The 24,073-nt window shown below is 38.5% G+C and overlaps 1 protein-coding gene across 1 annotated transcript in view; it reads right to left on the minus strand.

Annotated features, from left to right (window-relative positions):
- The window catches only part of CALCR (calcitonin receptor), a 156,110-nt gene that overhangs the window by 11,701 nt on the left and 120,336 nt on the right, over positions 1-24,073 (minus strand). Inside the window, 4 exon segments of the mRNA XM_043588866.1 lie at positions 1,223-1,289; positions 1,396-1,456; positions 6,809-6,962; positions 23,224-23,350. Of these exon segments, the coding sequence (XP_043444801.1) occupies positions 1,223-1,289; positions 1,396-1,456; positions 6,809-6,962; positions 23,224-23,350 (409 nt within the window).

Raw genomic sequence — 24,073 nt, forward strand, 5'->3', positions numbered from 1 at the left:
CCACCCTTGCCAACACTTGGTATGGTCACTCTTTTTAATATTAGCCATTCTAGTGGGTGCCAAACTACTTTTGGCTATGATGATTAGTTTTGAAACCAAAGTTGTTTTTAAAATTTAATTAATGATTTATTTTTAAATGATTAGAATGATTCTTCAACCTGGAAGAGAAGTAACATGATTACCCCCAAAAAATTCAGTAAAGGAGAGAGACCTTTATTAACAAATAAACTCTTACGAGGGGTTGGAAATATTCAAGACCTACATCAGTGGGTCTTTGTGAGGACTGTCAGGCTGGTAAGTACATCACTGCTCTGGAGGAGGGCAGAAGAAATTGGCCTTGGACTAGAGACACTGGTTACTAATGAATACTTCTTCAGTATGGGAGCAGAACATGGTGTGTGACTCAGACTGTTTTTATTTTTCTCATTCGTACCCCAGGAAAACACTGTCTTTGAGGTTGGTGGGAAAACTAATGTCTAAATATTAAATTTGGTGGTTCTGACACTGGTCACCATATAGTAAACGTTGGGTAGAAACAAAGAGCTTGGAAATAGATGCAGATGGTCATATTCTCCACTACCCCAACTTCTTACTAGCCTATGTGATTTGGGGTGAGTTTACTTGCATCTTTGGGTCTAGTTTTCCTACTGAGTAAGGGTTGCTTTTTGAAGGGTTGCTGTTAGAAACAGCATGGCAGCGTATGAGAAGTGCCTGAAATACGTTAAGTGTCTGCTGAGAGGGAGTTCCAATGATGGCTCATGTGCCAAAGATGAAATGAAAGATGGTTTTGTTTGGCAGAGACCAGGGGAAAAGGTGCAGATGGACTCTGCGGTTTTTCACTTTCTTTATCAGAAACATTTTTTATCATTCCTCAGCCCCTTGATCTTTACTTTTAACTAGAACCATTTAGTTATAGAATTGTTTAAAGCAAAGTTGTAGCATTGAAAGCTATATTTTTGTTATTGTGGGTGTAAAAATGAACTTATGCCCTTTCCCCAGTTGTGTTAAATGTTATTTTTTTCATTTGAAGACCCTCAAATAAAGTTGTTACAGATTATCTCACTATAGATTATCATTAAATTAGCCTAATTTTGAAGTTCGAATACACATGCTACATAGATCCGTCTTTACAGAAATCCTCTCAAAGAGGTAACACTTAATAATGGATTTAAAAAGCAATTCTCAACAACAATAACAAAATAAATAAAAAAGCAATTCTCACCACCAGTGCTGCCATGACGGGGCCGTGGATGATGTAAAGCAAATGGGTTTCCACACTCAGCCAGCAGCTAAAAAAAATAAAAAATAAAAAAAAAATAAGGAGGGAGGGAATACATGAATATAAATGCATTTTATTTACAAATATGTTCACTTAAAAACCATCAAAATACTTACTTATCATTGAAGTACAGCGCCCGAGTAATAGCATGGATAGTGGTCGGCACCAGTGGGAACCCTAAAAATGTGAGAAAGCAGAAATCACACCTGGTGTCTTGTCATAAGCTACAAGTAAGGTTGCATGGAAAATGGTAGTTTATTTTCAAAAACAGTGGCAAATTTTAATGTCTCTGTCAAATTTTTCCCTGATGTTTTTGCACAAAGTATTGTTGGTCAAACCAGATAAAAATGCTCTTGGTTAGAACATCATGTGTTTTCAGAGTTTGGTTAAGAGCATTTCTAGGTAATTAAAAACCTTGTATGAATTATCCAAGATGGTAGGTACATTATTACTCTCACTATGACTATTATGTCATTGTTGTTTGTGGTGGTGATGATGATGATGGTGACGACTATTAGCTGAGACCAGAAAGCTCTTCACTGAGTGTGAACTGGATTCTGCTATAGAGAGGAGTTGGGTCACCATGGAGGGAAGTGACCTGGGACAGCTTATGGAGGCAATCACCTGATTGCTCTGAACGCCTCGATGATGTTCATAGTGGTTTTTGTAGGTTTCTTGTGTTTTTGTCTGTTTATATTACATGCATTGATCATGTTTTCTTTCTGTAAGAATACTTCAGAGCAGTACTGCATTCCCTACCCTCTGTAAGTTCTAGCTGCAGAACCCTTATTAAGGCAGCTTACCATCCACTTCCCTGACTAAACTTGAAGGGCTAATAAAAAACAACTTTGAATTTATAAATGGAACAATGGAGGTCGTGACTGGCAATGCATTCTGTCAGGGTACATGTTTTCAAAATCATTTTTCATTCTATCAGTGTAATCTAGAATAAAGTTGTAATTCTTGTAAAACAAATTTTTTTTTTCCTCAGAGCTACCCCTGCCCAACAGAATATTGTTTGATTTGGTTGAGACATTTGTGGGAAGACTTTTTAAAATTATCATCAGATTAAGAAATGTATCTGAGAAGTGGGTTAGACCTCCACACTTTTTTTAATTTTTAAAGAATGCTTGTTTTTGAGGGAGAGAGACAAGAGTGTGGCCAGGGGAGAGGCAGAGAGAGAGAGAGAGAGAGAGAGAGAGAGAGAGAGAGAGAGAGACAGAATCCAAAGCAGGCTCCAGGCTCTGAGCTGTCAGCACAGAGCCCAATATGGGATTCAAACTCAGGAACTGCGAGATCATGACTTGAACTGAAGTAGAATGCTCAACTGACCAAGCCACCCAGGTGCCCCTAGACCTCCACACTTTTATTTTCTGTGAGTTATATGCAAAAACAGCCTCAGCTCCTTAACCCATGAAGCATATAATTCAATAGGGCTACTGATTAAATGCTTGACCTGGGAGAACTTTGAGTTAGACTATTTGCACAAAATATAGTTGTATTTTATTCACAGCAGTTATAACATAGCATTTCCCCACTTGGGTTTTAAAAACAGAAATTCATTCTCTGGATTTATTCTGAAACTTACGTTTTAGAATTAAACAGCAGAAGAAGCATATGGAGATCTCACTCTCACCACATCATTTTGGAGAGAGGAAAATGTGTTCCTTAGTGTACAGAGGAGCATAGACCCCATATCTGCTGATTCCTGGTGCTCTTTGCCTTGCTTTAGCCACTGATGTCTCTTTTATGCAGTTTGTTTTCTCCTTCCTCTTCCTCTCATCCCCCAGGGCCCCAAGAGCTGTAACAACCCTTCCTTCCACTAAAGTTGGTGAGAGTAAAAATAATCCTTTCTTCCTAGGATTCTTTTTCTAGGGAACTAGATAAATTCTGTGTGTTCATTGTAAAAGTCCATGGGGGGAATTCCTTCTTTGATTTATAACAAGAGGAGAACCAGCAAGGCGAAGAATCAATTTGAAGAGGGTTGAAAAATAAGTGACTTTTCTGAGAGCTAAACTTCACTATTTGAAACTGCTTCAATTTGAGAGAAGTCAACTAGTAAGTGGCCCTGTGCAGATTTGTAAGGGAGTAACCACCAAAAGAAGCATTCTTTCACTTTCTTTTGTAGAGAACTGTACTACCAGGTACTTTTCTCCCAGAGGGTGATGTTCATTATGTCTCTTATGATTTTTAGGATCTGTTCCAGATCCTGGAGTGGTAATATTATTCACAGCTGAAATGAATGGATGGGGTGTGCGTCACCTGGAAACAAAGTTAGGTCTGAGGACATAGCTTTCTGGAGCTAAATCTTCGCTGTTCCACTTTCATACTCTTTTCAAAGCACAGGTTATGCCTTATTTCATGGCATTGTAAAATTTGGGATCTATCATACTGTTTAGGTGTGAAATAATTTCAAAAGGACAATAAAAGTAATATCCAGTGGAAATGCCTTCTCTGCTCCATTAAATTCTTTAAAGATTCTGTGACACTATTTTTCTGGAGAAGTCATTTCAGTTGCATTTTTACTTGTTTTACCCCGACCAAAGATAATACTTGCTAAAGTTCTAAGACAGAACTATTGCTTTAAAATGCATCATCATGGTTGTCTCTCAATTTTGTTCTTAGAGATGGTAAAGAGTTTGGTGGAATTATGGAGTGTGTGTGTGTGTGTGTGTGTGTGTGTGTAGGGGGAGAGAAAGATAGATTTATGTCTGGCATGCTAAAAAATAATTACACTTTAGAACTTTATTGGTTGACTATCTGTCTTTCCAAACATCTATCTATGGGGAAGTGCAAATCCTCATGCTTTTAAATTGATGATTCTATGCTTACCTTACTGAGTGCAGTGTTCCTTAGGATTCCACTTCAATCATTCTGATAAAGTTTTAAGTATTTTCTGATTAAGAAAGGTTAAGGTATTCCATAAACATTTTACTTATATTTATTCCTTTCTTTTTGATACAGCTGAACAGCTTGTTCCTTTTTCCCCTTGAATTGTTTATGCGTGTTAAGCAGATGTCTTCATCAAGCTGTCTCTGATGATGTCAAAAGTTTTATAACTAATTCACAATGCATCAGTATGGAAAGAGTAGTTATAAATTGTTCCTTCCAGGGTGCCCTCATCTCTGCTGAATGTCACGGGCAAGAATAAATTTATAGCCTTTTGCTTCCATGGAAAATTTTCTGAGTATGGCAGATAGATGTTTTTGAATAGTCAAAACCAGTACAAGAAATATGCCATAAATTTTATGTCATTGGAAATAAGTAAAATACATCAGACAGAAATGGTGTGTGCGTGTGTGTGTGTGTGTGTGTGTGTGTGTGTGTGTGGCAGGCTGGGAGTGTGATGTTATTTTCAGGTCTTCAGTTGGAAGGCATCTATCTGACCAGCACCAATCATTACTATTGTGATCAGAATTTCTTCTGGGGGCATTAAACTGTATCCAGTTGATTCCTGGTATGATCATCTTTGGAGGATTAGAAATCTCTGACAAGGTATGTGTGAGGCTGAGAAGGTCAGGGAAAGGTAAGATCAGCCTTCTGTGGAAGGACACAGCTAAAAGAAAAACATAATAAAAGGCTATTTTGACCTTTGTATTCTGACCTGTTTTGAGAACAAGGAAGAGTAAGAGAACCTAGCACTTGATGTGGGACTGACAGGATAGTCACAAACTTTCTTTTTAATCTTTCTGGATTTTGTAAGTCACAGAATGAGGGGAGCATGAAGGAGTAGCCCACAAGATGAGGTGGTTTGGGGTGTATTCTATATGGGCTTTCTAGTTCAAAAAAACCCCTCTCCCATTTTTTCTGGATGGGTCACCATCCCCAGACATGTCTGCACTATGTGATTAATATCCCTTTCAAAGTCTTTGACCATGCTTTATTGAACCATGGCTGGCCCCCTAACTTCAGCTGAACCAATCAGATTTTCTTGTCCTGCTATTCACAATTGGGACTTAGAGACGAACATCTATCTAGAGTTTCTGTGTACCTGGAACAGAAAAATGCGAGCTCGGGAAAATTTGGGGTGGCTTGTGTTTACCACGAGGACTGGGGGAGCAGAGACCCTGTGATCTATGTTCTGTAGACAAAGAGAAGTGTTAAAACATATACTTAGAAAAAAAGAGACAAAAGAGAGGAAGAGTGTTCCTGGTCTTCTGGTCTCAGTGTATAGTTCGTTCAGTAGCTGAGCTGTGTTTCAGATCTTGACTTCCATGAAGTACTCTAGATTCTGATAATTTCTCTCTTTTTGTTTAAATTAGAAAATTGTATTCTCTGTTACTTGCAACCAAAGTGTCATAGCATTATTAGCTCAACAATGAGACTGCCCAAATATCTGCCCTACTAATTCACCATTATAGACTTATTCCATTGGTTTTGGGTCATGTGTTTTGTTAAAGTCCATATACTCCTATTGGGGAGGGTGTTATAGAAACAAATATTGCATAGGGCCAGTCCTGGTGTAGATTATAGAAGATTTTAGGTCACTTATATGACTTCCCAGACACATTTCCATACATTGGTGACAATGCCTGTTGAGTAGGGGTTTAAATACAAAGGGTCATGTTTTTAGAAAGCCTTTGGATTATCTTCTCTCCTCATTAAATTTTTCCTCTCTTATCAATATTTTTAGGGGTCCCCCAAAATGCTGCATTAAAGGGCAGGTTTAATTGAGGACAATCCATAGCCCCTGCTCCAACAGCCATCGTCACCCTATTAGTGGAGAATAAGAGTAAGCCTTGAGCTCTACAGTCAGGATCCTCCTCTGGTCTGGGAGGTTCACAGGATGTGTCTTTTTTTGATAGCACTGCATGAGTTATTGTCCCAAAGCTTTTTCCCTCTTCCTGCCTCACTACCTACCTAGTTTCCTTCCACCAGAATGAGTCATACCTTAGCATACTTGGTGAAGGGGAGAAATTTTAGAGTAGCCTCATGGACCTCAGCACCCTTAGTCAATATGTACAGAAGTGACCATGGTTTAAGCAATCAACCAGAGGCTTTTCAAAGCCATTGCCATGCACTGTGGTGTCAGGTGGCTCCCCTTGGAGTCCCATGAAATTATTTGTGTCTATTGTTCAGTGGGGCTCTTCTACCTGACTTTTTACTGGAGGAGTTGTTGATGGATTGCTAAGAAGGAATGTTTTTGAGGAAGGGGAGTAGTGCCTGGATGGAGGAGATACAGAACTCAAAATATGAGACTCTCTACAAACAGGTGATAAATAAAACTGAAGGGAGGATCTAATCATATCTCTCAATCAGAGCATGTTTGTCTGTCTGTTAGCTGGTCTGTTCCCACAGAAACACATAATCATACTCTTCCTTCTCTGCACTGACCCCTGTGCTGGCCACAGTCCATATGAACTTGTTAATGGGCTTCTACCGAGCTCTCTTGGAGACTGAACTCCTGCCCCCACCTGTGTCCCACCATTCCTCACAAGACCTAGGCCCCTAACTCTTCTCTGAGACCAAGAGTAGAAGAAGATTGTAAATATGCAGACAGAAGGGAAGGTGGCTGGAAAAAATACATACCCCAGCCCAAGAGATAATACCAACGCAGGTGTTGCTCCTCAGTGAACACAGCCACCACGATGAGTGTGTGCAGGTAGATTCCCTCACAGAGCATCCAGAAGTAGTTGCATGCCATCATGTACTGGTGAAAAAAGTGCAAAATCTTGCAGCTCAGCTGTCAGAAAGAAATGGAGAAAGTCAGTGGAAGACACTGGCAACGGTCTGACAGTGAACAGAGGGTAAATGCGAAAATGAGCCAAAGTATTAACATTCAGTCTGCAGGGCGTCTCCCCAAGGATCTGTGGACACGCGCCACCCTCTATATCCACAAGTCAGAATGATAGTGTGCAGAGCAGTAGTATTACAGGTAAACAGCCATCCAGGGCGATGGAAGCCTACTCCTCAAAATGCTCTTTTCCTATTACATACTGGTGACTTATATAGACTAGAGAGGTTGATTTCCCTGCAATGTTTCTGAGGCCTATAATTTTTGAGAGCATCCAAGGCTTTTTCACATGGCATTTATGGCCCTTTTTCTGTGGCCAATGAGGCAAATAACCCAGAACTTGTTAATGATGTTCCTAAAGTTCACTGATCTGTTGATGAGGTCTCGTTAGCAATACAGAGGAGAGAACCAAGTGATACATTTCTCAAAAATGAGCCAGGAACTATGCTGAACCCAAATGATGTGAGTGATTTTGTTTTCATATGGGAGGCTTAGCTTCTATATTGAGATCCAAACGTTTGGTGCACAGAGATTAGGATAGCAATCTTATTTAGTACTCAGTGCAGATGTAGGAGCCATACCTCTGGGGGAATCAGAGCAGCTACATAGTGTTGTCTGTAGAGAAATAATCATTGCTTCAACTGAATAACAGAATACCCTAAATTATTTCATAGTCACCTTTAGAATAGGGCTTTTCATCTTGGCACCACAGATATTCTGGACTGGATGATTTTTGGTTGTGCTGGCGCTGTCCTATGCGTTATGCGTTATTTGGGTATTTAGTCACTCTAGTGGAGTGACCTCTGTCCACTAGATTCCAGTAGCATCCTCCACCCATTCATGAAATCAAAAATGTCTCCAGACATTACCAAATAGAGGAAAATGCCCCTGGCTGAGGAACACTACCCTAGATACCTAAATACCTAGAGTATTTAGTGGTGTTTAACTCTCTCTAACAACAATGGCAACAACAACATTTAGCATTTAAGACTTGGGGCATTAGAGATGATTATCTGCATTATTATTTTACCAAATGCCCTGCTTTACATATCGCATTTTGAATCTGACCAATTTTGGGCCTTTTTTCACTAAGTAAGGTAGTCATAGCATGACTGTCAGTACTATAGTAACCTTCTTAGGACTACACGTTTCTATTTAATGCATAGCAGTAATAATTTATTTACTGACAATCCAATGTGCTCAGTCCTTTTGGGACTCATAGAACATAGGGAAAAGCCAGCTGGGTCCACAAAAAGGCAAATACTGCATTTTCAGAGATAGAAGCAACTTCTGATTCTGTCCAAAGTGGAACAGTAATGCAGAGAATTCAAAACATCAGGTAACCCAAAAGTAATTAATATTTGGCTTAGGAAGGCACTGGCTTTTTTTTTCCATCTGAATGGCTTCCTGATTAGAATTATTTAATTTTATATTAGTTTGTATTTGCTACGCAAATACTTGCTATATGCACACGAGACTCAAACATATATTTGAAATAAGAAATTCAGTTGACTCTCACTACTCTTATTTAAAAGCCCTATACCTTCTGGGTCAATAATTCCAGTGGAGATGTTTTGTCAGCCACCACTTGTGGAGGAAGGGAGAGGAAGAGGATGAATATGACAGCCCTGTGCAAAGATGTGGTTCTGTGTCATCCACAGCAGCTTTGGCTTCAGATTTTACATACAGTCAATTCTCATTACTCACAGCTAGTTATGTTCTATAAAGTTGCTGCAAAAACTGATTTAGCAAATGCTGTGCCATTGCTCCTAGGGGAAACACAGGGTTAGGTTCCTACAAGCCTCTGGTCAAAATATTTTCATCAGCCAATCAATATCTAACTTTGTTTTATATGTTTCTGTTTAAAGACAAATATATATTCTTGATTTGTTAACATTGAACTTATGACCAACAGCACTATAACTTCTGCCTGAGGGAAACTCATCTAGCATACCTATTTTTTCTGTAAGGTGTATCACAGCCAACTTGTACTTAGGAATATGACAACACTTTGGCACTATGCTTGGGGGCTATTTTAAGCAGTGAAATCACCCAACAAAAGCAACAAAGTGTGAAAAACATGGCATTTAAATAGACCATGAAAAGGACATTTATGCTATGAGAGATGAAATAAGAAGACAGAGTGTTGCCTTGTTCAACCTCAGCTGGGAATGTGTACATCAAGTGGCTCAGTGTTTTTTTGCTACTCCGTGCATATCTGTAAATGGCCACGAAAGCACTGAGAATATGGATTTTGGACTTATAAATAAATTTTAGCAAGTAGGCAAATTTGCAAATATGGATCTGTCAATAATGAGGATCAATTATATTTGGGTTCAGGGTAAGATATTCTTTGGAGGGCAAATGGCTCAAAAGTTCACAAAAATTCTGAAAATGACCAGTCTATTATTTCCCCCTCCCCAATGTATCATGGACATGATTGGATATATCTAGGTGATGAAGTTGATTATTAAAATTTTATAAAATTGGTCACCACTTAGGTCAGTGGTTCATAACTAGGGTTGTTTATCTGTATCACCTGGGGGACACTTACAAAATATGCATAACCAGACCTCATCTCCCTTCTGTATTTTCAAAATATTTTAGGAGTTTCTAATGTAAGTTCCTAGTGAAGAATCATGTGCCTGAGATATTCAAGGTCATTCTGTTGCATTCCACAAACATTTACAGAGCACCTAATATGAGCCAGGAACTATACTAACTCTGTGAATATCAAGATGAATAAGGTGTAGTCATATTATCTCTGACTTGATTATAACCTTTCCCTCAAGGATGGGGTGAACCAGGTATTCAACAGACAGACAGGGCTTCTGCTGAGGGTTAGTGCTTCACATCATTCTGGGATAGTTTTCTGCTTAGCAGAATGAGGTATTAAAAGATTCACTCTGAGCTCAAATAAGCTAAATAGCTTTTTGGCTATTTTTTCAGGCTGTGGTCACAATACTATAATTTTGGTTAATGATTTCCAAAACTGCAAGACATAATCTATATTCAAATATAACTAGATCACTCCCAAGTAATACAACAAATGTTCCAAGCCAGAAATGTGTGGAATTTGTGAATTATTTTCTATTTTGTTTTCTTCATTAATATGGACTACAAAGAGATAATTCTACTGTGAATGATATGCATTCTAAGAAATAAAAGCAATAGTATCTGCTTTGGCTTCAGATAAACTGTTATCACCATTTAGTGTCATTATCTGCTCATAATTCAATAGAACATAAAATTTGTTGAGCAATAATGTCACTATCAAGGGAACAGATCCTACAGTTTTCTTAATTGGGTATACTCATCAGACAAATCTATGTTTCCCATCAAATAGCATGAAGATATTTTATAGTACTGTGATTAAAAATGGAATTGCAGAGCAGAAATTTTCTTTAGTCTAATAAATTAAGTCAGCCTCAAAATCCTATAGAAGATACTCAATTGTGGATTTTGTTCCAATTGTATCTTTCTTTTTTTATGTTTATTTATTTATTCTGAGAGAGAGAGAGAGAGAGAGAGAGAGAGAGAGAGAGAGAGAGAGAGAGAATCCCAAGTAGGCTCCATGCTGTCAGTGCAGAGCCTGACCACAGGGCTCTGTCCCATGAACAGAGAGATCATGACCTGAGCCGAAACCAAGAATCAGAGGCTTAAACCACTGAGCCACTCACGCGCCCCTCCAATTTTATCTTTCAACACACTTAAGAAAATTCTTCCCATATGTATAGCATGGGAAATATTGTGTGTCAGTGTGTTTAAGAACCATTCAACGGGGGAAAGAATGCCTCCATATGAAAACTGCTTTGGAATTTTTTGTTGTTGTTTTAGAAAAGACCAACCTTACAACAGGTAGTCAGTGTTTTTGAGATGTTCTATTGTGCTGGGACAGGGGAAGGGCTTTGGGTTGAGAAGTAGAAAGGAAATCAGCTATTGCTCCATGGAAGCAATGCAAGCAACAGTGGGTCACAACCTATATCCTACCTTTAAGCCATTGAAAAATCTACCACGAACCATTCCTGATACCATTTCCCCTATGGGTATGTTACCAGGTCTAAAAGGGAGCTAGGGAATATCATCTTGCCTCTGAGAACTTATTCCACCATCTTCATGATGTCTGAAATGCCACATAATTTCATTTCTTTAGCTTACGATTGTTTTCCTTATTAAAATGTCACACCTCTGGAAAGGATTGCACATTTTAATCCTATCATTTATAGAAAATTTAGAGTAGAAGAATTGAAGAAATGAAAGGGAAGGAGGGTGGAGGATACTAGGAGGTGCAGATTTGGAATGTGGCATAACAAATGCTTATTACTCTTGTGCTGGAGGAAGGCATTAGGCTGGAAGATTACAGCTGCCAAACACAGATCCTACTTCCAAGAAACTTAGTGTCTTGAAGGGCCAGGGAAGGGCTGCCAAAGGTAAGGTTTGTCCACTGGAAACCTTTGGCAAGGGCCAAGCCAACGCATACTTCATTCTCATAATACATTTTATATGTGACCAAAAACTCTCCTCTTTTACAAAAAAAATACTTGGAATTTCTCTCTTTCATTGATAAAATGGAATATCAGGTGAATAGGTTCAGCTTCTATATTAACTCTGTCAAGTCGAAGTTGGCAAGTTTATTCCTAAGTCGTGTTTTAAAGTAGAAATAACGTTTGCAGTAGGTTCAGAGTGATTTTGAGCGATTAAGCATGATTATTTATATTTCCCTGAAGCTTCTAAAAATGTTTTCTCATCAGTTCATTTTAGCACAGAAGGAAGGGTGCAAAGTTATATTTACTTGAGCCAGGGAAGAGGAATCGATAAGCAATCTCTAGATAATTTGCTTGAAGGAAAAGACATTAAAAAAAAAAAAACCCTGAATAAGAAGGATTTGTGGCCTATATTGGTTAAATTTACCAGGTTAATCTTTTATTAAATTTTACTCAGTGGTCATTTAGATTACATATTGAGTAAACATGTAATTACTGTTAAATATGTGTCTGCCTGATCATCTTTTTGTCTCTGCTGTTTTTTCTATCTCTACCCACAGAATTTAAACCCAGTAATACTTATACAGTAGGTGAGCAGTAGGTGCTAATTAAATCTAAATGAATATGGCTTTGGATAGTGTTTATAATGTTGTTCATCTGAAAGTATTTCAATTCCTAATTTATTTCTCAAGTGCCCAAACAAGAGCTGCTTAATCAAGATTTAACAAATAAATTCCAGGGTCCTTTTTTCCTAACAGACCTAGGGTTCTTGCAAATGTCTGCAGGGGTCAGGCTATTGATACCAATAGAAAACTTACAATGCTGGGTGGGATCCCTGGCGGGGTGTGGGGCGCCCTCCTGAACCTGTGATGTTCTTCTAAGTTTTGGGATTTTTAGAAGGTAGCATCCCCAAGGTCAACTATTCCCTGTCATTTATACCCATTAGCTCTGGTACAACAGAGATCTTCAAACTGGGCACACAAATTCTTTCTGAAAACGCTACCTTTCATCACGATTTGCAGTTTATCTTAATATGTTCCCAGTCTTGAGATAATGTTTCAATAATGTATTTAAAAATACAGTTACCTATAAACGCAGTAGTTTAGTTTTGGTAATATAACTGCTTGTTACTCTTTAACAATGGTTCACAATTTTCAGTTATCTATACTACATGTAAATCATCCAGAACTTTTCAAGGCCTTTGAGCTTATTAAAATCCATAGTCACTTGTTTTTCTCATAAGGGAGAAATGCAAGACTTATTTATCAGCTAAATTGAGTTGCGTGTGACATTAAGAGGGATGCTCTCCATTGAAGTACTATTTATGGATGCAATTGAAACATTTTTCTACAATGGCCATCTTTCTATGAGACCTATTTAAAAGTATGTCTTTTGCTGCTTCCCTTATCATTTCAATTAAAAGAAAACAGGCTTTTGTCTGGGTCAAATATACTCAGTCTTTTCTCCCCACCCCACCATTCCAAACAGCATTTCTTTAGAAAACACAAAATCAAGAGAAAACATGCTCTCAAATGACTGAAAAAGGTTCTACTTTATGGGCACTTCATCAGTCTACCCCCAACTTTGAGAAAGAATTTTGATTTCAGGATAGTTTTATTATTTTTATTTTTTTATTATTAAAAAAAATTTGGGAGGGCGCCTGGGTGGCTCAGTCTGTTAAGCATCCGACTTCATCTCAGGTCATGATCTAACGGTTCGTGGGTTCGAGCCCCGCGTCGGGCTCTGTGCTGATGGCTCAGAGCCTGGAGCCTGCTTTGGATTCTGTCTCCCTCTCTCTGGCCCTCCCCCACTCACACTGTCTCACTCTCTCTCTCAAAAAATAAAGCATTACAAAAATTTAAAAAAAATTTTTTTAATGTTTATTTATGTTTTGAGAGACAGAGCGCAGGTAGGGGAGGAGCAGAGAGAGAGAGGGAGACACAGAATCTGAAGCAGACTTCAGGCTCTGAGCTGTTAGCACAGAGCCCGACTCGGGGCTCAAACTCACCAACAGTGAGATCATGACCTGAGCCAAAGTTGGATGCTCAACCAACTGAACCACCCAGGGACCCCTGATTTCAGGATAGTTTTAAAGTATTATTATTGAAGAAGGGTTTTCATAATTAGCTTTTAGTTTTATGTGAAAAAATTTACAAATGTTCCCATTCTCTGTGATATGATTGGAAGTATGTGTTTATTTCTCATTCATTGTAAACATTATTTTACCCAGTTATAGGACCAAAACAAAATGGGAGATTATTGGATCTGATGAGATGAGGGATGTTGAGAAGCATTTTATTTCCCTTACTTAATCATTTGAAGTTGTGGATTTGTGTTGAGACATATTATGGGAGAATGAGATATGTGAATGTTTTGGTATATAATCAAAGAAAGGTAAATTATTTTACATTTTTAGAGTCAAGGACTTACTTTTCTCATCTTTCCTATTGCTCTTCTTTCCTTCTAAAGCAATATCAGTGCTATAAAGTTTCCAAAAAGGCTTAGCGGAAAATTAGTGATGTTATTTATCACTGCCATTGTCTCCCTTTTGTAAGTGGTCCCTTATCGTTCTGGAAGCTATTTTTAAGCAAGGAATGAGTTCCCAGCAGAGAAAGATGACCAGAAAAACAACCCAAAGTGTCCTCAAACTTTCATGTGCATAAGCATTTCTGTACAGGAACGTATGTTGTACTTGACAGATGAATTAAGGGATTTTGGAGCGTAATTTGATGATTTGAGAATTTTATTTTAATAGGCTAATGTTAATACCCAACACCCCTACTATGATACAACTCCACTATACTGCTTCTCTCTTTAGGCTTTCATTTTAAGGAGAATAATTTGTAAATCTCTAAGTAAAACTTCGTATTCTTTAAATCAATTTCTTTATTAGGTGACTGATTATTTTGTGCTATTAGACATGTCTTCTGTTTCCCCAACCTATCAACCATGGAATTGCATTCCAAATGTGCAAAATTTAGAGGGAGAAATGAGAATGTGTCTCTAGAATGTGATATAAATTATTTATTTTAAAGGTAGCTTACATCTGGCCTGACCCCTCATGTCTTCAAATTTCAGGTTTCAGTGAAGATTTTCACCTTCTTGTTTTTACCTGAGGTTTTTCCTGCCTATAATATGTCTGCTTTTCAAACTAGCATTTACTTTGCTCTATCACAGGAGTGCAAATTTTCTTTTCTGAGGTGTTTCATTTCTTTTTTTTTTTAATGTTTATTTATTTATTTATTTATTTATTTATTTATTTATTTATTTATATTTTTGAGAGAGAGAGAGAGAGAGAAAGGGAGGGAGGGAGAGAGGGAAAGAGAGAATGAGAGTAGGAGAAGGGCAGAGAGAGAAGGACAGAGGATCCAAAGCAGGCTCCATGCTAACAGCACAGAGCCCATTGTGGGACTCGAACTCACATATTGCGACATCAGGACCTGAGCTGAAGTCGGATGCTTAACTGACCGAGTCACTCAGGAGACCCAGGTATTTTTATTTCTAAATGATATTTCTAAATAGTCAAGGTCTCAGTATCTTCCCAGGAGGGTGATTTTTGATTACTTTTTTCAGGGCAACTTCTCTGTAGAACTTTTTTTTTGTCATTTGAGGATGTCTTTGGATGTGTGGATCAGGAAATACTGGAAAGGTCTGCTTCTGCTTTCTGCAGGGAAACATGTCATATTGGGCCCAGGGCCATTGGAAGAGGGATTTTATACTTTCAGAGTCAATGTGGGGCTTCCTTGGGAGACAGGAGTCAGACCTGTAGGGGCAATGCAGTCTCCTGTGAATGGCTCCCTGGATTAGAACTTTGTCTGTGTTCTAGCCACTTCCACACAGACAACCAGAACTGGTCACAGATGAAAACTGGGGTGAAACCATCCAGAAGAAGTAGGAGATGGGAAGGAGTGATGAGTAAAAATGCAGAGAAGAAAATCTTTGTGGGAGAGAAATAGGCTAACCACATCTAAAAGCCAAAACAAAAAGGATTCTGATCTTCTAGTTAATTTTGTTGGAGTCTGATAGGTTTCTAGAAATCACATTTCTGTTCTTCTCTGAATGTTCCAGGAAGAGCTGGCCAACATATATATGTACGTCAACAGGGCACCAGCTGGCACTGCATCTCTGGCTTGTTCTGCCTCTTGTAGATCATTCTGTCTTGTGTGGGCACAAACTTTTGGGAAATGGAGGCTCATCTCCCTGATCTTCCCTGAATTATTTGGAACTGGAGTGAACAGTGCTGTGAATTTGTGGGCAAAGTTTTGTTTGTCTACCAGGGAGGATGGATCAAATAAGACTGACATTCGTTTAAGCTGGTAATTTTCCCAGCTCTCTTCTCTTGAAGTGAGAGGGTGATTTTGATACATGGAGAACTAGAAAAGGAATATTGCTTAATTTTTCCTCTTTATCCCTTCATATATCTTACAAGCTTGAAAATTCCCTCTAATCTACTCCTTGATATTGAAGTCGAAAAGGTATGGGTATGAGTTCCTGAATGCCTCTTATAGTGCACCCCTCCAAAATAGGTTCAGTTCAAATGTAAATAATAAAAGAGTATACAGTGGTGATCTTCCTGTGGGGGTGATTTTCTCAAATTTTAGCATGCATCAAAAAGCGCTGGGAGGGGTTGTTAAAACGCATGTTGTTGGGCCCTACTAATAGAGATTATGATTCCGAGGGTCTAACATAGGACCCGAAATTCTGCATTTCTATCAAGTATCTGGGGATCCTGATGCTGTTTTTCCATGGGCCCCTCTTTGAATGGATTTAGGGTATAGATGTAATTTCCTCAGTATCTTACTCCTGTTTTACTTACTTGCTGGCCTTCCAGTGCCGATAATCCTAATTATCTATGTTCCAGGAGACTCACAATGCAGTGGGAGAAGTCCCGACCTAGAGTCACATGTATACTAAAACCTCATGAGGAGAAATTACAGTACTTTTTGTCAAGATGCCAGTGCAGTTGATAAATGGAGGAGCAAAAAGGCACTCATATCAACTTGAAAACTGTCAACTTGTACAGTCTTTAAAGCTAGCTGAATGAAGGAGAAGAATCCCCCAGTCAGAAAATCAGCATTAAATAACTTTGTAAGGAAGTACCACAATCTTTCTGCAGAGGAATTTCAGGATGTAACATTTTCAATTAAATGCGAGTCTGTCATGCAATTCTGAGCTGATTTCTGATAAAGCTTCAGAGAAAATGAGCTTGAATCTGTGGAACTATAGTCATGATTCAGTGTGTTTAGGGGGGAAAAAGCACTGGAGATAAAAGTCCCATCTAAGATAAGTACATTGGAAGATGACCCACACATTGGCAAAGGAAGTGTTCTGGAAGTATTCAGAAAACAAAGCCATAGTAAACAGAAAAGCAGGATACACACATGATGGAAAAAAAAAAGCCTGTTAGGAATGTGACGAAGGAAAACAAATTAACAGCTTGCTACGCTCAAGGGTCTTTCTCTATATGATATATATAATGAGGATATTATGTCACTCTTCACTAGAAGTTCTCAAGCCATGACTGAGTTAGTTTCATTTTCTCAGACCACCGCCCTTTTGGTTATTTCTGACTTACTAACCTCTAAGTATTTTTTTGCATTTGGCTTTTACACTTAGTCCTTTTGGATTTAAGCAAAATTTACAAATGCTCTGTGTTTCCAATCTCCTATGCTATGTAACACAGAAATGAAACTAGGTGCAGAGTTAAAAAATGACAAGTACTTAAGGCCTCATGACTGTGGTAACAACTATAATATAAGTAATAATAGATAACATTTGACAGTTGTTATGTGCCAGCCTGGTTTTGAGCATTTTAAGTGTATCAGTTCATTTAACCCTCACACACAACTCTATGAGGAAGGTGCTATCATTATCTCCACTTTACACATTAGGAAAGTGGGTTTCAGTAAATTGCTCAACATTACAGAATAATCTCTAAGTAAGTAGAAGAACTATAGGATTTGAGATCCTCTAAGATCAGCAAGACCAATTTGGAGCAATCCAGCTAAGCACAGCGATTCTAGCGATGAACCAACAGGGTTGGTTCAATGTACAAACTCCTTCATACAACCAACAGAGTGGTTCTATCTCAACTAAAAGCTTTTGAGAATAAAATCTATAAGAAGTTCTGCATAAAATGCATGATAACCTTCTCAAAGCAGGGGAAACTAGCTGTAAATGTTGACATGAAGCCTTGCTACACAAACCACATCACAAGGTACCATTTGTAAGTTACTGATTTCCTGTGCAGAGGAACCACCCAGATTGGCCAGATGAGAGAAACTGGAGGTTGGGTTGATGTTTATAGCCATTTTAGCAGTAAATGCTTCAAACCCATGTGGGAAACCATATAATCTTGGTTAAAATATCATTTATTGGTTTGATGTGTAAGTAAAACAAAATGGCATAAATGACCAGAGTAGGATATTTCATTTCATTACCACATCTTGGCAACAGCTCTCTGCATCATCCCTCAAATCCATCATACTTTTTCATTCCCAATCTAATTTCTTCCACAGGCTACTAAGCTTGATAATTCCAATCTAGTTTTACCTGCATTGATCTCTCATCTCAAAAACTCTGCTGTCCCTGTCACCTCTCTCACATGGAGATGCCCTCCCTTACACCAGTCTCCTCTGGGCTGGGTAGGAGGGTTCTAGTTTCCACCCAGGGTTTCAGCTGTCTCTGGTGCCTTAGATCTCGGCAATCATTCCAAACCTATCTTTCTGTGACTATGATGAAGTTCTGACATAGTCTGGTGGCTCAACTGTCCTGAACAAATTAGAATTAGAAGAAATCCACTTTGATTTTCAGACTTTGCTTATATAAGAGGCTATAGAAAATGTGTCTCGATTATTTTGGCTTTTGAAGTGCAAAATGCCCAGATTCCCAGTAAAAACTAATCTCCCTGTATTGTCCCTTTCAGACCCAGATAAAAAGTTCAGAGAGACATTTCTTCCTAGAAAATGACAAGTATGCTGCCAGCTTCCTTTAGATGCAGTAAGAACAATGCTTTTAATTCTGCCTCCTGACTCTACATGAAGATCATCAAATAAGCAGATGGAACAAGAAAATGAAATTTTAGGTATTATGGAAATGAAATACTCAAATGACACAAATGACAATGGGCAATTTTCACATCACTCAATAAACTGAGGCTCTATTCAGCCCTTATTTGTGCCATGAGTTATTTTGAGTTTAACTTTTAAAAAAAGAATGTCAAGGAATGAAATTCTCACCCTTGGTTTTACAGGAGAGAATCTGCCTAACCAAAAAAATTCCAAGGAAAGAAACTAGCTACTTTGATGGGAAAGGGGCTGCAAGTCCATAGGGATTCCCTACTGAGGAGTGAGAACATTGTTTGCTTTTGCCCCCAACGAAATAAACTCTTCTAGAAGTAGTGCAACAGCATTTGGGATGATGCAGCCTCCTTTTACAAGAAATAACTTTCTTTTTAATATATTCCCTTGGGCACTGGGAAGGAAAATCTTTTTGCCTCTTAACTGCTGATTCAGTGACCTGAGAATTGGGTCAGGATGAAAAAATAATCTACAACTCTGCTTTTAGTTTGCTTAAGAGAAAAAGTGGGTTTAAAAATTACATATTTTGTTGTTGTTGTTTTTTTTTAAAGGAGACATACACCTGAATCACAGATAAATGGAATGCTGGCAAATATACTTTATGACTGTGGTTATTTTTTTATGTTAGTTGTGATTTCAATAGATATATGTAATTGGCAATGTCCAATAACTTCTTTTTTTCAAACATTTCTTGTGCTTTTAAAAATTTTTTTTGGGGGGGTCTATTCTTGGGCTTTTATTATCTCCACTCTTCTTGGCTATGGATAACCATAATCTAATGTTTTCTGGAATGTCACTCTTTCAAGAAAAATGCAATATTTCAAATGATTCATTTAAAGTAACATTTAAATATACAATTTTGCATGTGACTTACTAATATATTGATGACCTGATTCTCGGTGTTTGGATGATATTTTTTCTGCCTTTTTAAGCAGTGAAGAACTTTATTCTTAGGAAAGATGGGGCTTTCCTAGTCAAACTTCTCCTAGTTCTTGTTTATCCCCTGTAAATGTAAATATATCACAATAGGGAAAATTTCTCCCTTCTCAATTCCTGAATTTATAGCTGCAACTGCAATTCAATTTCATTGTCTTTGGATGGGAAACAATACTTAAGAAATTGGGCTTCTCTGAGTGCATTAATGACGGAATATGTGTTTTCAAGGTGAGCTACAGCACAGATTTCAAGACTGTTGTCTCTCTTGGAAATACTAAATAAGCAGTTTCAAGGATGAATAAATAACATAGAAGACATGTCTACTTGAAGGTTGTTTCTTGCCCTTTCTTGAACTTTGCTTAGACAGAGCAGCCCCAAGTTTTGCATACAGAGAGTTGGAGAAAAGATTTAATAAGATCTCACTGAAAAACAATGACTATTTTCAAACAGAAAACGTACTAAAACCAAATGACCTAGTTTTTTGGGGGGGGGGGGCAAGTGTATGCTTCACAATTTACAAACATGAATTAATTTTTGTTGTTGTAGTCATTTGTGCTTAGTCTACACTATTTATATATATTTGGTAAAGGGCATGAATTTCCAAATTTTGTTTTATGGAAGAAACAGACTTTTGGAAATGTGAAAGAGGGCACATTGTGTTCACACATTATGATGTTCCCTGTTTCCCACTGTCAGTGGCTTGTTATTGGTGGCTTATTCTCATTTTGTCTAACCTCAGAGGAGAGGAGGCTTCTTTTTCACCCAGACTTTTTGCTCCTGTGTTCTCCATTAAGAAACCCCACAAACACTTGGAAATAGGTAAAAAAAGGACTGAACCCCACATGTTTGGTTGCAATACATAGGAAGCTGTTTCCATATGAGGCTTAGTCTATTCCTAGGCATTGTGAAGAAGACGTCATAAATAGCCATCTTCCCCCAATTCTATGAATGTAGTTCAGCTTGAAGACTAAAATTCGAGTTTTGGGCGATCGACAACACTTGATTGATTGGATTAAATTCTGCCTTTCAAGATTTTACAATTTTTCCCTAGGAAGTTTATTCTTGCATAGCTAAAAATAATAAGTCTGTTAGGTTAACAATATATTGATTGGCAGAACCAGGTGCTAGTCATGTCATAAAGATAAACTTCTTTCCATTTTTCAAACTTATGTCATTTTGAGATTGCCTAATGTGTGCAAAGGAGCCACCCTCACTCCTCCGTACCAGAAGAAAGCTTCCTGTTAATTTCTCTGGCTCTCCTATGCTCACACATTCTCCCAGGAGATGAGCTGTTGAACTGGGTCCCTAAACATCTGCTTATAGGCTTTATTATAGGTTTCTAGGCAAGAGAGAAGCTGCAAGGCAGAGCTGGGCTGACTTGTTGGCTAGGAGGCAGCCTATGCATGGTAACCGGCAGAGCAGATAGACATGTGTGCCCCTAAAGTAGCCTATGAAACTGAAAACATCCACTGTTAAGAGCCATGAATAGACTAATAAATGGACCAGGGAAGCCAAGTGCAGAGACCTAGGAAGTCAGTTATAGGGCAAGAGTTAGCAGCAACTGTGTGAGCGATCATTTGCAATACTGTGCCTTTGGGAATTTTTAAAAGTTTTCTGCTTCAGGGCATCTTGGTGGATCAGTCAATTGAGCATCTGACTCTTGATTTAGGTTCAGGTCATCATCTCACAGTTCATGGGATCAAGCCCTGTGTTTGGCTCTGTGCTGACAGCATGGAGCCTGCTTGGGATTCTCTCCCTCTCTTTCTGTCCCTTCCATGCTCATGTGCGCATGTGTGCTCTCTCTCCACCCCCCACCCCCCACTCTTGAAATGAAGAAAATAAAGCTTAAAAAATTAAAGCTTTGTGCTACTTTTGGGACTCCAGGACAAGTTCTTGGAAGTAAGCAGGGCAGTTTTTATTTTTCTCGTTGATGGATAAGGTTAAATGGCTTCTGTAATTCAATAGTGAATTCAGAAAAATCCTGAATTTAGACTATTTCAGGAAGATAATAGGTTTAGTATGATTTCACAATGGATGAGAAGCCCCCTTCACCCTAGGAGCCAGAGAGAGGGATGGTGGAATGATACAGAGGTATGAAACCCTCACAAGAGAGATGGGACAGAGGTTACTCAAGAATTTACAATACTTCATAACGTGACTGAGTGTTGCTCCCATGATTATTTAGTGACTAAAGTGCCATTTCCAGGCCTACTCCATACAGACTGTAATTTGTCAGGATTTCCACACTTAATGTTGTATGGGAAACCAAAAATTTGAGCTTTTCTGATGAGAGATGCTTAGTTAATTGCTTTTACATTTTAGTAGGTGTCAGCTTCCCTAATGAAACATAGTATACGTGCCCAATTATGGGCAATTACCACTTGGGAATGGCTGAAACTATTTCTTTAAGAACACATCTTCTTAAGGAAATTAATCAAGAGCTCCATGTGGTATATAGGAGAGAGGATGGGATTTGTGTGAGACAGGTCTGGGTTTGAATCCCATCTCTAACTAACCACAGTACAGAGGACACATCCCTTCACTGAGCCTCAATTTATTCAGTTAGTAATGAGAATAATATCCATCCTTTCCTGGGGTCTTGGGAAGACTAAAGGAAATGAAATTATTTTTATTAAAATCAGTTGACATTCAAAAAGTAAACTCATCAAGATGAGCCCATTGGGTCACATTCTGTAGGTAAGATAAGACTGTCTCAGATAACAGATGCCATGATCTTAAGAGATGGACCATCATACCTTTCTGGATATATTCGCACTGCAAAACTTATTAACACTGTGGATTCATTAGAAGCCAAATTAAGCTGCTTTCCCATGCCATGCCACTGTCACACAGGATGCATGCTCTGGGCAGATTTCACGCATTTTTGTCTTTGGGTTGGCAGAACTGTCAAATGCCACTTTTGAAAGATGAGGCTATCTACAGATGCTTGCATAACACAGTTAAGCAGAGAAACAAAAATAAAAATATCCCTTGGTCATTTACTGTGGGCTGGATAGCTTCTGTTCATGCTCTCAAATGCACTCTCCACCCTGATCCCACTGCCCTGGGCCCAGAGAAACACATCTGTACAACTCCATCCTGGCCTCCTTGCCTTCTGGTTTATGGCTGAGCTCTGTTAATAGGGATCGGCGGCAGAGATTGGGAGCTGAGAGTGAGTGAGTTAGGGGTATTTAAACCTTTTTCAAGTTATGCAGACATAGAATATGACAGTATTTATGTGGGTTACTGGAGTAAATGCATAGCAACCCATAGCTAAATTGACTGGCGCAAGCCCAGCCTGGTGTCAGGATGCTAAGGGGAATTACTTTTAAGGACACCTGTAACCCATTAGTGACACACTGGGGCATTGCCTTAGTACACCTCAAATTGCCCACGTTCACAAGATGTGCTCAGTAAACTTCCCATAGATGTGAATAAATTTTTAATTCGTAGTAAAAACTCAAGATTTGTTGTATAATTCTTGTTTGGTTATGACTGAATTATTCCCAGCCCTTTACTACTGCATATAGCAATTACTTCCAATAACTATATAGAAATGATATGTCATGGTTGATGCGAAACTCAACTGTAGAAGTAAATATGATCACACATGTAAACAGTTGCTTCAGTTAAACATAATAGCACCATGTTCACTCTTCATGTGTACTACATCCTTAAGAACAAATCAAAAGCAAATCATGCAGTGTTTACCGGGTCCCTTCTCACAAGCTCTCCATTGGGTACTACTTCAACCAGGTGGATGATGATAATCATAGAATTCAGAATATAAGTCAGAAACATGTTCTTGTGCAGAGTAACCCTTTGGCAGCCAAGGTTCCTGGAGGAAAAAGTAACAGCATTAACCGGTGCCAAAAATATTGACATACCTGGAAAAAAATTTTTTTTGGTAATATTTGTATTATTTCCTTTAGCAATAGATGAGAGACATATAGAAATAAGTGAGACTGGTCCCATCTTTAAGACTCATAACTACTTTTCTGCCTGATTTTTAAGAACAGTTTTCTAGTCACGGTAGCTCATAGTTTTCAGTCCTCAGGGTGACTTCATACAATAACTGAAAGAGTGAGTGATAAAATCACTTTTAATTATACCAAATGTCGTGAAATTAATTAAGAGAAGGACTCTTACAAGAGAAACCATTAGGGTTTGGAGTGTGCTTCAGATGAAAAGTCGAATATTCATTGATGTAACCGGGCAGAAATTGTGTGGCAAATGGGATAACAGAGCATGAAGTCAGAACCAAGGCTTCCCTTGACAAAGTACTGAATCTGTGTCCTTGACCCATCACAGACACAGACTTTATTAAGTCTCCGTCATTCTTCCCTTTTGCTATTTTTTCTAACATCTTCGTATTTCTCATATTCCAACTGGAACCAACTCTGTGGTTCTCCCTTTCCACATCCTCCTGATGGTGGAGCTCAGACACAGGCACAGAATTCTACATAGGCTCAAATTTGATCTCATTATAAGGCATATTGTGGTTTGGATCTGATGAAACCCATCCACCTGCCACTGCTTGTTGGCATAGCCATTTCCCACC

The sequence above is a fragment of the Prionailurus bengalensis genome, chromosome A2 (genome assembly GCF_016509475.1).
Source record: "Prionailurus bengalensis isolate Pbe53 chromosome A2, Fcat_Pben_1.1_paternal_pri, whole genome shotgun sequence".
NCBI classification, from domain to species: Eukaryota; Metazoa; Chordata; class Mammalia; order Carnivora; family Felidae; genus Prionailurus; species Prionailurus bengalensis.